Below are 19,437 nucleotides of genomic sequence, written 5' to 3' on the forward strand. Positions count from 1 at the left end.
AATTTTCATCTGTTTATTAATGATTGTTGGCTTTATAACTTTATTACACTGCTCAAAATACATATTTGAGTTCTCTATTCTTCTAGCCATGGTAGTGTTGTTTCCATAGAGGTGCAGGACTTCATATTGCTGTGAAAAAATGAGCCCACACTGAGGAAAAATGTCACCGGAGCAAAAAAATAGTTTATAAAAAGAGCCAGGATTTTAAAGGTAAATGAAGAAAAACTCAAAACAGAGCAGAGCCAAAAGGCAGACCAACAAATTAGGTGTTAAAACATTAAACAAGGAGAAAATTGTATATAAATAAATGTATTCACAGACATTTTAGTGTACATACATACACCACTGTAAGCCCTCATTTAAGGACACATGTTAACTACAACTTTCTAAGAATTTGAGCACCAGAAGATCTTGAGATAATCCACAATGGACACTGGAAAAACTTTATTTTTGGTTTGATGCAGCTCCAGGGGGATAAAACACCAAACACTCATTTCCTTTGCTCGTGCTTTTCCACATTTTCAGGCAGAGCAGCGTCTTCGGTCTGTGGGTGGTGATGTTGTAGTTTGCGAAGAGATCCAGCGATAGCGGGACACGAGAGCTGCAGTCCGGCTGGCCAGCAGAGCTCTCAGCCGTGTGATAAGATCCACCTGGTTCAAAAGATATTCCTTTCTGTAAATATATCATCCAAACTGCTCTGTGCCTCAGATAACCTCATCAAATTAGAGTAAACAGATTCATCCAGGGAGAGTTTTTAACCTTAATAACGTCTCCTCAGATTCCTAGAAAGTGTAAATCACTTACAAGAAAATGTGTAAACCATTCCATGGAGACTTTCAACTGTTATCTGTCCACGAGACACCAGAAAAAAAACATTTAATCACAACATGAATGTGCATAAACACAGGAGCACATAAACTACTTAAAAATTAGTTTTATCTAATCATTATTTCTTTATCTTAGCTACATCAGAGATTGTTGATTAAATATTCAAAGCTTTTCTCAGTATAACTCAGTACAAACTGCCTCCAAAATGACATAAAAATCAAAAATTACAGCATAAACTAACAGCAAACAATGTATTTTAGCTAGAGTTACATTAATATAGCAAAGATATTCTTGTAAGATGTCAGATATTTTTCACTTGGTGCAAAAAATGCACAAAAATATAAGAGAAAACTTCAATAAATGCAGTGCAAAAAGAATATAAAATGCTATTTTTCTACACTTCTTGTGTTTTTTGTATTATTGTTTTTTTCCAGACAGCAGCAAACATCACCTGCACTTCATCTAAAGTCTGTTATTTCTTCACCTTGTGCTTAATTTGGCTAATTTGCTTTCACTTTAACACATTACAATTAAAATATTTAGTCTGTTTTGTGGGTTTTCGCTGCAGCAGAGCGACTTCTTTCTTGCCTGCTGCTGTGTAGATTAAGTTACGCTCACTAACTCACAATCCATTCATTCATTCATTCATTTGGAAGCTGTATCAACTGTCCTGCGCTGTATCTGCCATCTGTCTGTCTGCACCCAAACATCACAAGCACAATATTATGGTCTTTCATTATCTAAAGGACCAGAAACTCGGGCAAATATTTATTCATGCTGTGGCTGTGATTACCGTCCATGTATTATCAAGCCGAATGCAGAGTCAGATTTCCATGGAACAAGCCATGAAGGTTTTATGGATTCATATGAATGTGGAGTGACCAAACGTGGACTTTCAGACTTTATTTATCCACAGGGTTGCTTTGTATGTGGTTTGTTATTCAGCATTGTTGTATTTGTTTGTCATGTTGAATTGCTGTGCTCCTAACTTCATACCAAAAAATGCAAGAAGTTAGTAGTAGTTAGTGTTCACTTGTTGTCATGGTTACAGTGACACCGTGTTGCTATCTGGCAATGATACAGAAATCTTTAATAAATCCATGGATCCAGACTATAAGCTGCATCACTATTAAAATCTAATCACTTGGTCCTTGTGTCATTTCTGACCTCTGAAAATTTCATCGAAATCCATTCGTCCGTTTTTCAGTAATGTTGCAGACAGACAGACAGACAGACAGACAGACAGACAGACAGACAGACAGACAGACAGACAGACAGACAGACAGACAGACAGACAGACAGACAGACAGACAGACAGACAGACAGACAGACAGACAGACAGACAGACAGACAGACGGACGGCAATTGTCACAAAACTTCGTCGTTCCTTGGCGAAGTAATAACAAATTAGAAAACCAGGTGCCAGAAACTGCAGATCAGATTTGTGCAGCTCCAGAGACAGAAATACCTACAAAGATGTGCAAGGACAAAGAGGTCAAAGCAGAAAATACAAGAGAGAGAAGACACTAAACAAACACATGGATGAGGTGATAAGAACGAAAGATTCCAGTATAAACACATATAAGGACACTTAAATGAACAGGATAGCTAAGGTAAAGCATCTTAGCTAGATCGAAAAAACAGAAGAGCTGTGAAAGCACAACAGAAAACAACTAAAATTGGGCAACTGATGAATACAAAAACAGCAGGAAGATGAAAAGAAACTAATAGGACAGCTTTACAGAGAAATGAAAGCAAAGGAAAAGGGAGAGACTTGGGTTTTGATGTGAAATTGCCAATAGTAGGAGCGGATTTAATGTGGAATAGGAGATTTTTTTTGGTGCAATAGCAGAAAAAGCTCTATTGTGTTTGGTTTTAAGGTGAGTTGGGGACTTCACATACTGTTAATGTATCATGGAGCCAAACTATTACAGGCTTTTAAAACAAATAGTATAGTTGTAAACCTGGTTCTTTATTTATTGGTAGAAAATAAGTCCAAGCTGCAGTGATGTGTGTCTTTTCTTTCTTTCTGTCGTTTGTGAAGGTCAGACTGTGTCAACCTCATATGCAGGGAGTTACAGCTGTGAGCTAATAAAAGCATCAATAACAGGTTCCAGATCCACATCAGATAAAATCGGCTTCAGTTTGGCAATGATTCTGAGCTGATAAAAGCTGCCCTTCACAGTGCTGTTGACCTGTTTATTAAAACTGAAAGAGGAGACCAGGAACACACCAAGAAGTTAAACTACAAAACAAACAAGCACAAAAAATTAGCTTCCACCTGGTTTATTCAGCACCAGTTTCTCCAGATCTAAGCTTAGAAACGTCATGTTATTTCATCAAACTCACTTTATACTGCATGTGTCATTCAGAAATGTATAAAAAAAAGAAACAATTTGCACTAGATTTAGTAAAAAAATAAAACATTTTGAGCGCCTTGATGCAACTGTAAAGTCATTAGTAACTCAGCAATGTGACAAAAATTCAGAGACTTTTCATAAGAACTGTAGGTTGAGTTTCCAGAGAACAAATATAAGACAGGAATGGAAACAAATGAGAAAGACAGAGAGGAAAACTAAACATATTTCAGCAACAAAACCAATAAAGTACGGTTTAAAATTAGTACACAGAAGAGCATGTTGTCAGCAAACTGGTGGACGATACATTCTGCATGGTGAAATATCTCCCTAGAGTTTGCAGAGTTGTGTGGAAAACTCCTTGTTTGTAGATGATGTAGAAATATGAACTATCTATGGTACGTAGAGTCACAATTTTTCCACTTTTGGTAACACTTGTAGGAACTTGGAACAATTTCATAACTGTTGATTCAAGGGTTTTTCCAATTTCTGCAGAATGAAAAAACCTAAGCAGTTTATTGGTAATTGTAGACCTAATAACTTTATTATGCCACACATTAGACATTTTGAGGCTTTTCTCCTTCTAGCATAGTTTTAGCCACGGTTATTACGACGTTTATTGCTCATGAGAGCGTGGAATGGGAAAGTGACGTCACGTCCAGCATCCAGGCAGCAGGTCAGAGAGTCAGAGGAGTGACGTCTTGGAAAATAGAGCAGCGACTTACCGGAGAAAAGTTATTAGCTGAAGATAACTCATACTATATTTTATAAGTTAAACAGACACTCTCTAAATATTGATGTCCAGCTAACGGTACTTAACATATCGGTAGCTTCAGTTAATTGTTCCGCTACCAACTCAGTGTCAATAACATGAGTAAACTATTGATAGCATTAAGCTAATATCTACACACCATGTATGAATAACTGCTGACTGCATTTTCAGATGAGCTTGTTCTAATATTTTCTTTTTTTTTTGATTTTGACATTCAGCCTTTAAAAAGCCATTTTCAACTGGCCATTCAATAATAGGTTGTACAAAGAAAATCTGCAGTCAAGTGACATTTGTTTACGTTGCCACGGCTCCCGGAGAGTCTGCTGCCGCTGCTGGAAAAAATCCTAGAGGAAACACTGCACAATATAAATAAGAGGAAGAAAAATACACACCAACTAAAAACACAAATACTGAGAATATATACACAAATGAATTGCACTTGGGTTTATTGCACATGATAGTTTGCTAACTGTCATTAACTGTGTGGACTTTGAAATAATATAAAGCCATTAAAACACTAAAAAGAGGTCTCTCTCCAGTGAGTCAGTGAGATGTTATTGTGATCTGCAAATTTCTCCGTAGTCGCCTTCAGATATTCTGGATGTATGAGGGGAGTGGGTGGGGGGTTGTTTTATTGAATGTTCTATTTAGGTTGTCAACAAACAGACATAAAGTACCTGGCACATAAACTTGGGGAACGATTTTCATTATAGTAATTTTCTGAGGGTATAATTACTGGAGTCAAACTGACCCCAAGGATAAAAGAAGTTAGTAAATTTTAAGGTGATATGAGGGTTAATCTAAAGAATCCTGAAATTCATCAAGTATCATTATTATGTTGATTAAACGCTTCTTTCTATCCCTTTTCCAGACGAACGCCATCAAGACGTCCAAGTACAACCTGTTCACCTTCCTACCTCTCAACCTGTTCGAGCAGTTCCAGAGGATCGCTAACGCCTACTTCCTCTTCCTGCTGGTGCTCCAGGTGAGCAGAGGATCAAATAAAAAACAAAAACACATGCATGACTTTCATCCACCTGTCAGACAAATTTCATGCAAAATTGAATATGCCACTGATAAGACCTTTGTTTCCTCTTCGGTTGGCTGAAGAGATGGTGGTTGTTTGACTCATTTGCAAGGAAAGATTCAGAATGAACGTTATTATATCCAACAGGGATTTTGTCTCCAGCGTTAAAGTGTGTAGAAAACAGTTAAATAGTCCCAGAAACTGAAAAAAACTTCCTCTGCGACACCTTTTCCTCTTAAATAATCGTTTAAAAATACAACTCTGGATCAATTTCGTGAACATTTCAAACTGCAAACTCACAAAACTGTTGTGGTGTAAATATATAAACCATGAAAATTGAATTTGTTAAACGTGTTTGATGTCTGACGTCAGTGTTTAATGACAGCAGAAACCAGGAACAGAGAAAAATGTTGATTCATGCACTACAGACAGCACATAAAGAACGAGAAAAACCTTGTCAGTCACAATTCACACATTATTTGCATTTTTTAATGTTTTAATTGTAATTTTTTGATAGATATTGTGAATTTGATTCGATTAGCATAATTTTTTTAAAGTCAAGCTTCTTCTTCTAAATATTCGCTGCATAAAAGATTTTAAATGATGGAGGATTAATGCAAGAGATACAATTAAAAGTGCAACTTTTGGACAAAGAGAGCAGCTTGAATTTACAAAATTATTATCAAACTCATTTTAGTTCAGACGCCACATATAGTCCAGTTTGATCTCAAGTGGGCCAGACCAGTAAAATCACAGCATAAAAATCTATTCATAATGACAGCTTAAGCTTTTCCTTTTGTTTTAGTGCAAAAAAGTGCCTTGTGAAAATGTTCGCTTTTAATTATCTTTTTTTGCAAATCATTATGAACAAACTGAAATTTCTTTAGAAAAGTAAGTGAAATTTCAACAACATTCTCCCTCAGTTTATCATTTACACATTATAACTTCCAGATCACAGTATCTAGAAAGACACAAAACATTCAGTCACAGGTATCTGGAACTGAATGATCTAGTATTTTACTTCACGATCAAAACAACTTGTCAAGATCTAGAATTTATTGTAAATTTACATTCATTTCCACATCTGTGTAGTGATCCTGACCACCACCACACAAGCTAAAGTGGAAACTATTAAGGAAAAAGGTTAAGTTGTCCACCTGCCTTAGAAATGTGTAAAATATATCCACAATACTGTTCAAAAGTTTATAGTCACCCAGACAGTTCCATGTTTTCCATGAAAACTCCCACTTTTCTCCATGTGCTAACATAACTGCACAAGGGTTTTCTAATCATCAATGAGCCTTTCAACACCATTAGCTAACACAATGTAGCATTAGAACACAGGAGTGATGGTTGCTGGAAATGTTCCTCTGTACCTCTATGGAGATATTCCATTAAAAATCAGCTGTTTCCAGCTACAATAGTCATTTACCACATTAACTATGTCTAGACTGTTGATTTAATGTTATCTTCATTGAAAAAAAAACTGCTTTTCTTTCAAAAATAAGGACATTTCTAAATGACATCAAACTTTTGAATGGTCGTGTATTTATGTAAAAAATACATAAAAGTTGTGGCAGTTGTGGACAGGTTACTTCTATGGTAAATTTGCACTTAATGTCGTCTCTGTAATTTCTACGCTCTGCAAAATCATCCCACTGGCTGGATTGGACCCTCTGCCGGGCCGCTTTTGGCCTGCAGGCCGTACGTTTGACACCTGTGGTATAAACCCTGAGTCAGATGTACTGAATAACATTTATTCTCAACTAATTGCATTGCTTTAGTTTGCTATTTTGATTTAAAATGTAATAATTGTTCAGCCTGTAAATATTTTCACTGTGTGACGTCTGCAGAAATTCCACATAAACACGTGGAAAGTGGTGCATAAGTTGTATTACTTTCTGTTAAGATCCCACAATGCACTGCAACGCGTTTTATAGAGGAGAAAAAATGACCACAAAATAGTGACGATCAGTAACCGACTTACTGTTAACTTATGAGTAAACTACCACCTGTCATATGACGTAAAGAATGAGGGAACAAAGGGAGGATTTTGGACACGAATTAGAATGATATTAGAAATTTGTATCACGTTGTTTATATCTAACATTAGTTGGTTTACAGATAACAGAAGACACAAACAGCTATTTTTAATTCACTCAGTCATGCAAATATGCAGTTTTGTTGACACAGCATCAGATCTACCAGAAAATATTGTGATTTTCAGAATTAAAGCCCACATTATATCCCACTCAGTTGCTTGTAATTAACTCGACAGCAAACTGAGAGGAGCTTAACACCTTAATTTCATATTTTGTTGTGTTGTTTTGTTTATTTTACTGTGTTTTGTTATTCAGATTTGTCATTTATTAATTGCGTTTATGTCTTATTGGTTGCTTTTTATAGTTGTACATCACTTTTATTAATTTCCTGTTGTCTTAAATGTGCTTCATAAATAAATTTGACTCTGCAGTTTTACTAATACTTATGAAGTGATGTCTATCTGGCTTGTTTTTACAAAATTCTTTATTATTAAAAGCTCAACCAGTGTCGCCACCAGATGTACAGTTAAATAAAAGTTCTATGTAGCTGGAAGATTTGTAACAGAACACCTTTAGATGGAACTAAACTCAAACTATCCCTCAAATAACACATTCAATTTTGACATTTTTCTGATTTTATAGTCAGAATCAGTGTGACGTGTGAGTTCAGACATGCAATCTGGCCCGTCACGTCCACACCTCTCACACTGAAGCCGTGCGTTAACCAAACAGGATATGGACGAATTGAGCGCGATGAGAATTAAGGAAGTGTCATATCCAGTACAGGAAATTGCCTCATCATGTGCAAACAGTCCCATTGCACCACAAGTGGTTTTTTTTGTTTTTTTTCTGCTGTGGCTCCTCTGCTGATAGAAACAAAGGAACTGAAGCTCTGCAGTTTCAAATGAATTAGAAACAACACTTTCATATCAGATTTATGTATAAATGGATGGCAATTTTGAGACTCCTTTCTGCTGCTCTGCTCTGAAGATGGTGCCAGTAAAACCGTGGTTTGCTGTTCTTTCTCCTGCTTAATGTGAGCCTGTTATCCCATGTGCTCTTTTATATCAAATATATCTATAAATAGATTCCAATTTTCAGAATTTAGGATCTGAATTCACTCAAATTTGAGACCACATGACAGCAACCAGCACAGCCGTGTTGTTTGTACAAAATATCACTAAAATAATTGGATTCAGATGCTTTTTTTTGCCCTATGGTTTAATTTTCACCCAAATTTTTCTGAAAATGGACAAATCAGGATGGAAAAACACCAAGATTAACATCAGTATTGTCTAGTATGAAGGTCTTCTTGCAGACGATGCACACAATCTTCTCTGAAAACCACCTTTTTTTGCAGACGCACCCACAGTTCACCACTTTCTTCCAGCATCTTTCCGTTCAGAGGATATCCTGCACACTTATTATGCATGCATCATGTTAAAATATATATATATATATTTTTTTTTATTTAATTAGTTGTTTTCATTTTATATTTTGTCAAGAAGATCTTTACTTTTCTGTATTCAGCCTAGATTTCCTTTGCTTTTTCAGTTTTCTCTTTGCTATTGTGCCCCAGATTCAACTAAATTCAGCTAAATAAAGTGTTTCGTCTGTGTTTGTTTGTGTTCTTCAGGTGATTCCTCAGATCTCCTCTCTGTCCTGGTTCACCACCGTCGTGCCTCTGGTCCTCGTGTTATCGGTCACCGCTGCCAAGGATGCGACTGACGATATCGTAAGCGCATTCGATCATTAGATCTGCTCATTTTTCAGTTTAAACAGCTTAGAAAGCTCTAACAGAAACCCGTACCACTCTCAAAGCCAAATAATTGTTTATTTTATCAATAGAAATATTTAAAATGTCTAGATTTGCATGTGGATCTGCTGTAGTGCTGCATCAAAACACACAGTTTATTGTGTATTTACTGTTTAAAGCACGTTGAAGCACGTTTTCCTGCAGATTTTACAGCCTGGCGACCCTGAAGAGGCACAATCAGACAAACAGCGTTGGCATTAGGCTGATTTTAAGTAATGCTTCCCAAAATTTTGTGTCACACAGTAAAACTATTGCAACATTTGGGAAAAAGAGAACCTTTTCAGTTGAACAACAACCTCTGAATGACCTCTGGGGATGTTTCCTAACTTTTGAACCTCCTACAGGTCATGTGATGTGTGATAGAAATGTTTGAGTAGCAGGATGTTGATAGACTGAGCAGAAACTCTCAACAAGACCAAGTGTTTACCAATTAATTTTAGCATAACCAGACCATTCTCCAGCACTGTAGAATGGTCTGACTGCACCTCATTATTACTATAGAGGGAAGAAAATGCTCCGGAGTGTTTGTATTCGTTTAAACTAATCAAAGTCATCTTGAGCCATGCTAAATTCAGGTTTGTAGCGATAGTGGACCTGTAAAACGGTGAGCGAGGAACTGTTTTGGTGGAAGGGAAGTGAGAACCATCCTTAAAAGGTCTAATTTACAAAAAACTAGCAGGGTTGACTTATTGTGTGATCCAGATCTTCAGCAATTCTGCCATTTTCAGAGTGTTGGTTGCTGTTCGGAAGTTGTCGTTGTTTCCTACATTGGAGGGGATTTCAAAAACAGATAGCAAAAGGGGAATAGAAAGTTACATGAAATGGTCATCTGGTAAATCAGACGAAACAACGATCAGCAGAAACTTTAACTCAACCAAGTTTTAGCTTCAAAAGGTGGAGGCCGAAATGGGTTTTTAAGAAGCAAAGTCATATCTATAGATTTTTTTCTATTTTATTGTCTTATTTTTTAATTATTTAAATTAGATTTTTATTTTTTGTTTCATCTGTTTTGTACCCTTTTTAAAACATATGTATGTATGTATGTATGTATTATTATTATTACTATTATTATTATTATTCCAGCGGTAGAAGATGGATGGATGGATTATTATTATTATTATTTATAGCCTTATTTTGATGTTTTAATGGTTTTACCCTCTGTTTTCCTTTGTTCCACTTGTTCTTTTTCTTTCTTTGGATATGACTTTTTTTTTCTTCTTTTTAAATGTGATGTTGTTTTTCTGATCCATGTTTAACTCTATTTTTCTACTTTGGCCTCTCTGGTATTCTGTTTGATCTGACCATGGTGGTCTTTGTCATTTTTTTCTATCTGTACAGTTCTTCTGTATTTACAAGGTTGTTATTATTATTATTATTTTTTATTATTTATTTATTTGTTTTTTACTACTATTATTATTATTATTATTATTATTGTTGTTGTTGTTATTATTACTATTATTATCCGGTATGGTACTGTATATATTGAGGCCATGTTTTCGGTAAATCGACGACAACATGTGTAAATTAAGAAAACCTCTTCACCAATTTGATAGTGTTTGTGCAGCATTTAGAATAAAAGCTGCAACGTACGAAAACACAACAGTACAAACAGCAAAACTACAACAGAAATGAGCCTCAAAGCAACTGTTTCCAGGAGGATGCTAAAAGATTTAGAACCCCTACGGATATTTTCCACCCTCAGGTTTATACAGGAAACCCTCAAGTCTTAACTGACACCATGTGATAAATGATACAACAACTCTATTATATTACCTTAACAACGCCAAAACATGTTTAGTCCTGTTTCTACTCATCCAAGACACTTCAGAGAAAACACGTTTCAGTTCGTTATCAGAGAGCAAACAACTACACTCAGTTCTGGCATGAATCACCAGAGAGCTATGTGTTTATACTGACATGGAAACTGCTTTTTTCTTCTTACGTTGGGGTTGCTTCCCTCAGTATCCTCCCCTGCTTCTCTTCTAAGTTCCTTTCCTCCTTCTTTTGCACAATTCTGAAGCAAGTAGTGATTCAACTGCGACCAACAGTCTTGCAAAAAGAATTCTGGTGCTTTTTGACTGAACTGCAGGTAATGTTTACGCAGAGACAAATATGGAAACCGATTAAAAATGTTAGTAGTAAAATACAGATAGTCTTCAGTGTGAAACAACTCTGGCCACTTAGAAAAAAAATGTTGTGTTTTTCAATTGTGAAACTAAAAATCTGAAATTTAACTTGTTTTTTTCTGATTTATGGCAGAATCGACTGTGTCATAGTGCACACAAGACATTTTTGTAGCTGCTTCTTCTAACCATGGTTGTGCTGTTACCATAGACTTTATATTGCAGTGAAAAATGAGCCCACAATTAGGAAAAATGTGACAAGAACAAAAGACATCCATAAACTACTAGGAGTTTAGAGGGTTACCAGACACACACATACACTGTGAAGTATAAAAGAGTTGTGACACATAAAATACTTTATACTATACAAAAAAACCATCATATCTTATGATTAAGTGATATATATATATATATACATACATACATACACGTATGTATGTATGTATGTATGTATGTATGCATGCATGTATGTATGTATCACTTAATCATAAGATATGATGGTTTTTTTTGTATAGTATAAAGTTTCTACATATCTATCTATCTATCTATCTATATATATATATATATATATATATATATATATATATATATATATATATATATGTGATCATCAGCAGGCAGCTGATGTAGTGTTCACTTGTTGTCATGGTTACAGTGACATTGTGCCGCTATCTGGCAATGATACAGAAATCTTTAACAATCCAGAATATAAGCTGCATCACTGCCAAAATCTGATCACTTGGTCCTTGTGTCATTTCTGAACTTCCCTGAAAATTTCATCCAAATCCATTAGTCAGTTTTTGATTAATGTTGGTAACAGAGACAGACAAACGTACACTGATCGTCCCATAACTCCGCCGTTCCTTGGCGGAGTGAAAAGGCTTCCACAGAGTCATATATTGAGGATACTCCTGTGAATCTTTGCTCATGGCTCCTCTACAAACCTCCTCTCTCCTCCAGATGCATTTTAGGAATCGAGACTTGCACCAAAATGATGCACTGAGATCGATTTTTGGATTGCAGGCAAGAGGAGAGAGGAGGCTTAAAATAGAGAAATAAGATGAGTGTCCAGTATCCCAGTGTTAAATGAACTCTCTGTAATTCAGTCAGGCAAAGTCTGCAGAAAAACAGACTTGGAAAATGCACATAAAGAGCTCAAAATGCCACTACGAAAGCACGTAAAGGCTTGATGATTTGGCAGCAGGACAGAGAAAAGACCTCATGAACCAAACAGGAACAAACCTTAAATCCTGAGTCCAGGAGTGTAGAGATCGGGTGTGGCTTGTTACTCCAGTGGAAAATGAGCTAAAGTGTATTTTTAAACCCCCTGATCACATGATCCACATATTATGTGCATTATGTGATGTCTGCAGTGTTTCTGTATTTGCAGCACATGGTATCAAATTGGTAATATTTTCTTAATCTGCTTGTGTTTTCTTCAATTATAGTGATTTATATTGTCAGGGCTGCTATAAATCTGACTTATTTTGCTATTTGTTCTGGTTAGTCATGAGAAAAAAAACTAAGGATCACATAATTGGTTCAACTTTGATAGTGTATATTTGTAGATATTGCCATCGCTGCGTATTAAAGTTGTGTATTGTTGAGAAACAGTATTTTTGTAGCTCTTGCATGTTTTTTCATGTTATCTCGTGTTGCTGATAGTCTCCATTTGTGTGAAACAGCTTTTTGAGTGTCATCATCAACACTTCACCCCCCTTATGTGATCTCACTTCACTGCACTTTGCTGTGTGTGATAAACACGACGCACATTTACAGCTTTAAAACGAATGTGGCGACTGTTTCTCTGTTGGATTAGCATTTGGTCAACATCTCCATTAATTTATTTTTCTATTTTAGGAAGAATCTCAGAAACCTCAGTTTCCGCACACGAAATTCACTGTTTCGTTTTTGCTCAACCGAATGTTTCATCAGACGGATTTGTGTAAATGTGATGTAGTTCTCCTTCATTGCTAAAAAATGATGTCATCTGGGAGTTACGAGTGATTAAGAAATAACATAAGTTCCCCTCCTTAACCCTCCTGTTGTCCTCATTTATGGGCACGAAAAATATTGTTTCCTTGTCTGAAAAAAATCCAAAAATTCTGCAAAAAAATTCCCCAAATTTCTGAAAATGTGCAAAACCTTCAGGAAGAAAATTCCAATAATTCCTTAAAAGTTCCCCTTAAAAGTTGTATTTTTAAAAAATCCCCCAAATTTGGCAAGAAAATTCTTGTATTTTCAAAAAACCGTAGGACGAAATGTACCTTTAAAACAATGGAAGGAAAGTTACGACTCATTTCAGCTGTCAGAGTCAACCAGACAAACACTGATGAATGTGTGACGGGCATTTAAACACCACCAGGAGGAAATCACTGATGTAATGGTTTAAATGTTAGCTCATGGAGGAGGAACAAGTGAGGTTTTGTTAAACAGCAGTGATCCTGAACCGTCGTCATTCCCAGTAAACATCTGTTGCTTTGGTGAGGTCACTGCGATCAGGTTTGATTTGACCTCGTCTCGCAAACAGATGACCATGAAAAACTACTAATAGAGCTGGGAAATCAGCTGTTAAAGGACATTTTTTTACAAGATTCCTCCTAAAAAAAACTGCAGAAATGTGTTAAAAACCCAAAACACTTGTGGGAAATCACAAGAGGGCAAAGCAAAGTGCAGATTACGAGTTCTTCCTGCATTCTACCAATGAGAATATTGAAACCCTTTCTGTCTTTTGAATCGCCAACGATACATCAAATAGCAGAGAAGATTGCCGTTTTTTATTGATCATTTCTGTGAACATATTTTGTGAAGTGGTGCAGCATTGCTAAGTTGTCAACTGCTAGTGGTGAATGATTTAAAAACTAGACTAAGCAGTAAATATAGGGTCAATAACTGTGTCCATTAGGGCAGAAAAACATCCTTTAAAACTGCTTCAGAAACAAATATTTGTGAAATTTGATAGTAGCTCTAAAAGGGAAACTACCTGCCAGTACTAACCGTCTCAGTAGCCGCCTCTCAGTCTCACACAGAAATGAATACTGATCAGAAACAGACAGAAGAAGACATCATCCTGGTGGAGAGTCATCTGTCTTTAGAGGGGAAGTTGAGGTTTTTCAAAGGCTGAATCCCTCCTCAGTTTGTACAGTCACTATCTTATCTTCTCCCACGCAGTCTGTTAGCTGATGACAGATACATTTCGTGGGAATTTACGTCAGAATTAATAAACAAATTGAGCTTTCTTGTGGTTTACTGACTTGTTTGCTCTTGTATTTGCTTCTGTCTTCCAGAATCGCCACCGGAGCGACAATCAAGTGAACAACCGGAAAGTTCAAGTCCTCATTGATAGAAAGTAAGTTAATCTGTGTGAATACAAGTTTGAGGAAACCAGGAGAAACACACATGTGCTGTTATATTTAATGTTTCAGACAGTTACATGCAGTTTTTGCAGAGTCATCGTTAGAATAGTTTTCTGGTGTTCCTCAGGTAAACGTCTTGGGTTCATTTTACCTTTATTCTAATAAATAACTGAATAAATCCTTAAAGTTTTTGCTTGTTTCAGCTCCAGAATGGTGAGAAATTGGAGCCCACATGCCTGTCAGATCCCAAATACCTCACATATTTGAAATAGCAGGCATCAGATCAACAGGATGCAAAACAAGAGCTGCCCAACGTCCTGCAGCTGCTTCTTGCGGCTGTGCAGGAGAGAGTGACTTGGCACACGATGAAAATACAGGATTTTACAATGAAAATATACAAAGAAGCTCAAAAAATAACCTCCGGGCTCGTCTACGAATAGCAAAGTTGAACGTTGCGTGTGAACTGAGGGTCTAATGCCCATTTTAGAACATTTGGCTGGAGAAATGCTATATTCATATGTAATTTTTTTAAAATCAAATTTACATGCATTTAGTGTTTTGTTTTTTTTAATGATTTTAACATAAAATAAGAGCCATTGAATTGAAAAAATTTCAGGAATGGTCATTTTTGTCCATTTATAGGTTGTAAACTCCTCCCAAATTGTGTAAAATTCTCAAATTTTCAGAAGAATTCCCAGAATATATGACCTCAGTATCCTTAGTAGTAACTACAGCTCTGTCTGAGGTGGGAATGAAACAAGAGTTTCATTATTTAGTTTATTTTCAAAAAATATAAGTGACGTCTGTCAAATGTTTTTCAGCAAAACAATGCAGTGTAATTTATATTTTTCTTTAAAGGGTAGATCTGACTGACTTTACACGACTTTTATTTCAAAATGAAAGTGCAGTCTGAGGTGTATTTATTTAAATAAAGGGGGTGTGTGTGGCTAATTTTCTGAACAAAGAAATGCAGTCGCTCTACTTGGAAAGGATATTACATAAAAGTTTCCTAATGTGTTGTAAATCATTTCTACGATAAAAATGCCACTTATCATTATTAGCTGACAATGTGATAGCAAGCTAAAGTTTACTGGGAACATTAACGCTTAAAAACCACCAAGAGGTTAAAGAGAACAAACTTTAAAGTCCAGCTTGTAATGGAAAACCCCTGAAAAGCTCCAGTTATGTGTGTTTCTGCCAAGTTGTATAAGCGTTCGCTATTATTGGCTACAGAAACAGGGAGATAATACAGGAAACTGGCAGGAACATTCAGTGGTGGAAAGCGACTAATATTAGGATGACCTTGGTGTTCTCTGCCTGTTTATGGTCCCTCGGATGGTTTCTTTCCTGAGGGGGTTCAAAGAAAAGGGAAAAGGACCTTTAGCCCTACAGGACATTCATACACTGTCCAATCAGCCTGTTCTTCTGTTTCCAAGGTTACGAAGTGAGAAATGGATGGACGTCCAGGTAGGAGACATCATCAAGCTGGAAAACAACCAGTTTGTCACTGTGAGTAAATCATTCAAAGCTTCTTCTTCCAGTTTCTTGTCTATTTCTCATGTATCTTCTTTGTATATTACTACATTTTTCATCTTAATATGCTGTTTTGCTGCCTTCAGTTGACAGTTTTATTAAACTCCTTATGTGTGGATGTCTTGTTTTGTATATTGTGCATTTTTATTAGGTGTTTGCAAAGTTTGGCTGACAAACATCTCGAACATTAAAATGATGCATCTTTAGACTTTTTAAATTAGAAATATGTTTATTTTTTTTCAGTTTTTTAGTTGCAAATTAGAGAAAACTTCACAAATCTGTCGGCAAAGTGAAGTTTTTCACTGGTGTTGGGTTTTGATAGAACATTTAATAAATAGGAGACACTGTGGTGTTGTTATTTTAAGAAATCAGTGCATTTGCCTCTGTTACTGATTACAGAAATGATGGATATTGCTCTGTTTGCTCGAATGATATGTTGGATTTTCTCTGCAACAGCAGTTATGGTTTATTTGGTATAAACTGCAGCAGCACTGAAAGCATTGACAACCTGCAAAAAACAGAAAAACTGCAAAAGATCCATGAAAATTGCTGTCTTGCATGCAAATATGATCAACAGCTGGGAGGTGCAGTGCAGTAACACTAAGACAAATCAGGAAAATAACAAAAAATAATAACAAAAAAATGCAATTGCATCAGAAACAGAAATATCGTCCTGAAAAACAAGCACGAATCTTCAAAGAAATTGATGATCTAAGCTCCAATCTACCTTTTTTTGTTGAAAAAACATGGTGTAGTCACAAAAATTGTTGAACAGCTTGATTTTTAAAATGAAAAACGTGCTTTTTGCATTTTTATTTTACCATATGTGCCTATTTCTGACATTTCTTGTAAAAACACACCTTGAACAGCAGCAGTAAACATTAAAAATGAACTTTTTCCTAATGTGAATAAGTCTTTAGCTCTATTTGAAATTGACCTCACATCACCTGTTGGATGTTTAACGCAGTGCGGTTGCCTCTGTTACTGATCACAGAAATGATGGGTGTTGCTCTGTTTAGTATGAGGTTAGTCTTTATTAATCCCACAATGGGGACATTTTCAGTTACAGAAGAGAAGAAGAAAGTGCACAGATGTAGGGAACATCAGCAGAAAAAAGAAAGAAGCAAAGATAATATATGAGTACTGATTCTTCCATGTGTGGACATTCAGATATTGCACAGAGGAAACTCCTCTGGATGTTTCACTTATCAATAGTATAGCACAGATTCTTCCTTCAGTAGAAATATTAATATAAGAAATACTGATATTGCACCAGTTTTATCTATGTTACACAGTTTTTCCATAAGTAGAAAAACCTAATATGGCACAGATTCTTGTATAATGTATGTAGAAAAGTGATATTGCACAGTTTATTAGATGTACAAAATATTTATAATGAATATAATGTATGTTTGTTATAGTACACTGAATAAGGCAGCTGATGAGTCTCTGTGTTTGCAGGCCGACCTCTTGTTGCTCTCCAGCAGCGAACCACTAAACCTGGTGTACATCGAGACGGCAGAACTGGACGGGTTAGTCGATGATTGTGTCTTTAAAATACAGCTTATTATCATTTAACCCCGGTCACTGTGGTAATAGCAGAGATAAACCCTAAATGATCTTTTTTCAACTTGAAATCCAGTGACTTTTCCTAAAGTGACCCCAGCATTAGAAAAAATGAAACACTGTCTTTGTTTATATTTTCACCAAAGCTGTACACCACCAGGGTACAAAGATTGTCTGAGGGTCATTTTTAACCACATCACTCACACTCCTCTAAAATGACAAAGACACACACATGCTGAGAAACTGAGATCATGTGCGACTGATAGATCTCAGAAAAACTTCAACTTTCATGTGCACTGTTGTTTCCCTTCAAAAAATGCATTTAGAGCTACTTTCTGCACGTTTCTGGTACCTTCTTAGGATATACAAGTACTATCTCTTACTAAACAAATAATGTTTACACCTACGCAGCACCTTTAGCAACAATAATAGTGATAATAAACCTCTACTTTAGTAAAGAAAACAGTTCTAACATGTGTGATGTGATAAAAACGAGTGGTGTCCACTGATTAAATCCAGTCTTTCTGCCCTCTGAAGAGGGAAAAACTCAGACATTCACAAAGTCTGTGATGCTTGACAGGTTGGTTCTTCATGTACAATAGATTTTGGGTCGAAAATTCAATGAAACTGCTTTATTTTAGAGGCTCAGTTGGTCATTTTTGACCCTTAGGACAAATAATAATCCAGCTTTCTTATTTTTCTTCTTGTTTGTTGCTATCTTTTCTTCATCCCTACTGCTTCCTCTTCCTCCCTGGTTTTGTCTCCACTTCCCCTTTTCTTCCTGTTCTTTTATTTCCTCTCCTCCTCTTCCTCAGAGAGACCAATCTGAAGGTGAGACAGGCTCTTCCGGTAACAGGAGACCTCGGAGATGATATTGAGAAACTGGCAGACTTTAACGGTGAGACGGCTGCAGGACATCAATCAATACGAATTAAAATGAAAATCTGAGCTTTTGACTCCTGCAGTGAGGAGATCTGGTGACTGTGTTTTGCTGTGATGGAGGATTTTGCTGCAAATCAATAGAAAGTTGTTCAGAGTGATGAAACAGAGATCGGACTATTATAGGATGACTATGTGTTCATCTGTAGGGCACCAGGGGTCACTGAATGGTCTGATGAGGATGAAAATCATGTGATTATATGCTTTGACCTTCACAGACACCAGATCTCATCATCAAAACACAAAATGAGGAAATAAGTTTTTCCTTCAGTAGAATTCAGAGATTTGGAGAATCTAGCTATTCTGGCAGCACATCGTCTCCCAATCCCTTACTAATGCACTTTATGTGGGTTTTTCCTTTCATTTTTTACATGTCTATAATACAAACACTAATATAAAGTAGGATAGGTCTCTCTACTGAGATATTTCTGACTCAAGGATTCATTAGCTATTTATGACCATTTGTGTTTTTACACTTACAGTTTTGAGCTATATTATAGCCAAATAACTAAGTATTGTAAGAATTTAACTATCACCACTCATTTAAAACACTTTTCCAACACGTTTCAACATTATTTACGGTGTTATTTTTGCTTTTAGTCAGATCTATGCATACGTATCTTGATTTAAAGCTTGGCTAGGCATTTTTTTTTAGCATCAATGTGCAAAATTTACAGAATAATCTTTTAGCGTTTTGTAAATCAAGTAGGCTGAGAGGAAGCTAGACTTCTGCACCTCCTTCTGACTCTAAACTCTAGCCTGTTATAGAAGTCTTCAGCCAATCACAGGGTTTTTACAGAGAATTTAAAGAGCAGCAAAACAGAAATAGGATGTAGTGGTGCAGTAGGATGAATGGAGGACTTTCACTCAGGAAAAATAAGCCTTGAATTATGTTGGAAACCACAGGTGGAAGTTGACTTTTTTGGTTCCGACTTTTTTTTTTTGCAAGGGTTGCACAGTGGCTCAGTGGTGAGCATTGTTGCTTTGCAGCTAGAAGATCCCCGGTTTGCATCCCGGCCTGGGATCTTTCTGCATGGAGTTTGTGTGTTCTCCCTGTGCTTTCTCCAGGTTCTCCTTC

At 36.3% G+C, this 19,437-nt stretch overlaps 1 protein-coding gene across 3 annotated transcripts in view; it reads left to right on the plus strand.

Annotated features, from left to right (window-relative positions):
• LOC111584142 (phospholipid-transporting ATPase ID-like) overlaps positions 1–19,437 on the plus strand; it is a 72,701-nt gene that overhangs the window by 24,931 nt on the left and 28,333 nt on the right. For all 3 annotated transcript variants that reach the window (XM_055011608.1, XM_055011607.1, XM_055011609.1), the window contains 6 exons: positions 4,829–4,942; positions 8,663–8,761; positions 14,253–14,314; positions 15,758–15,830; positions 17,316–17,386; positions 18,236–18,318. In XM_055011608.1, coding sequence (XP_054867583.1) covers positions 4,829–4,942; positions 8,663–8,761; positions 14,253–14,314; positions 15,758–15,830; positions 17,316–17,386; positions 18,236–18,318 — 502 coding nt within the window. The remainder of the gene's footprint in view (positions 1–4,828; positions 4,943–8,662; positions 8,762–14,252; positions 14,315–15,757; positions 15,831–17,315; positions 17,387–18,235; positions 18,319–19,437) is intronic.

Source organism: Amphiprion ocellaris, chromosome 6 (genome assembly GCF_022539595.1).
Source record: "Amphiprion ocellaris isolate individual 3 ecotype Okinawa chromosome 6, ASM2253959v1, whole genome shotgun sequence".
Lineage (NCBI taxonomy): Eukaryota > Metazoa > Chordata > Actinopteri > Pomacentridae > Amphiprion > Amphiprion ocellaris.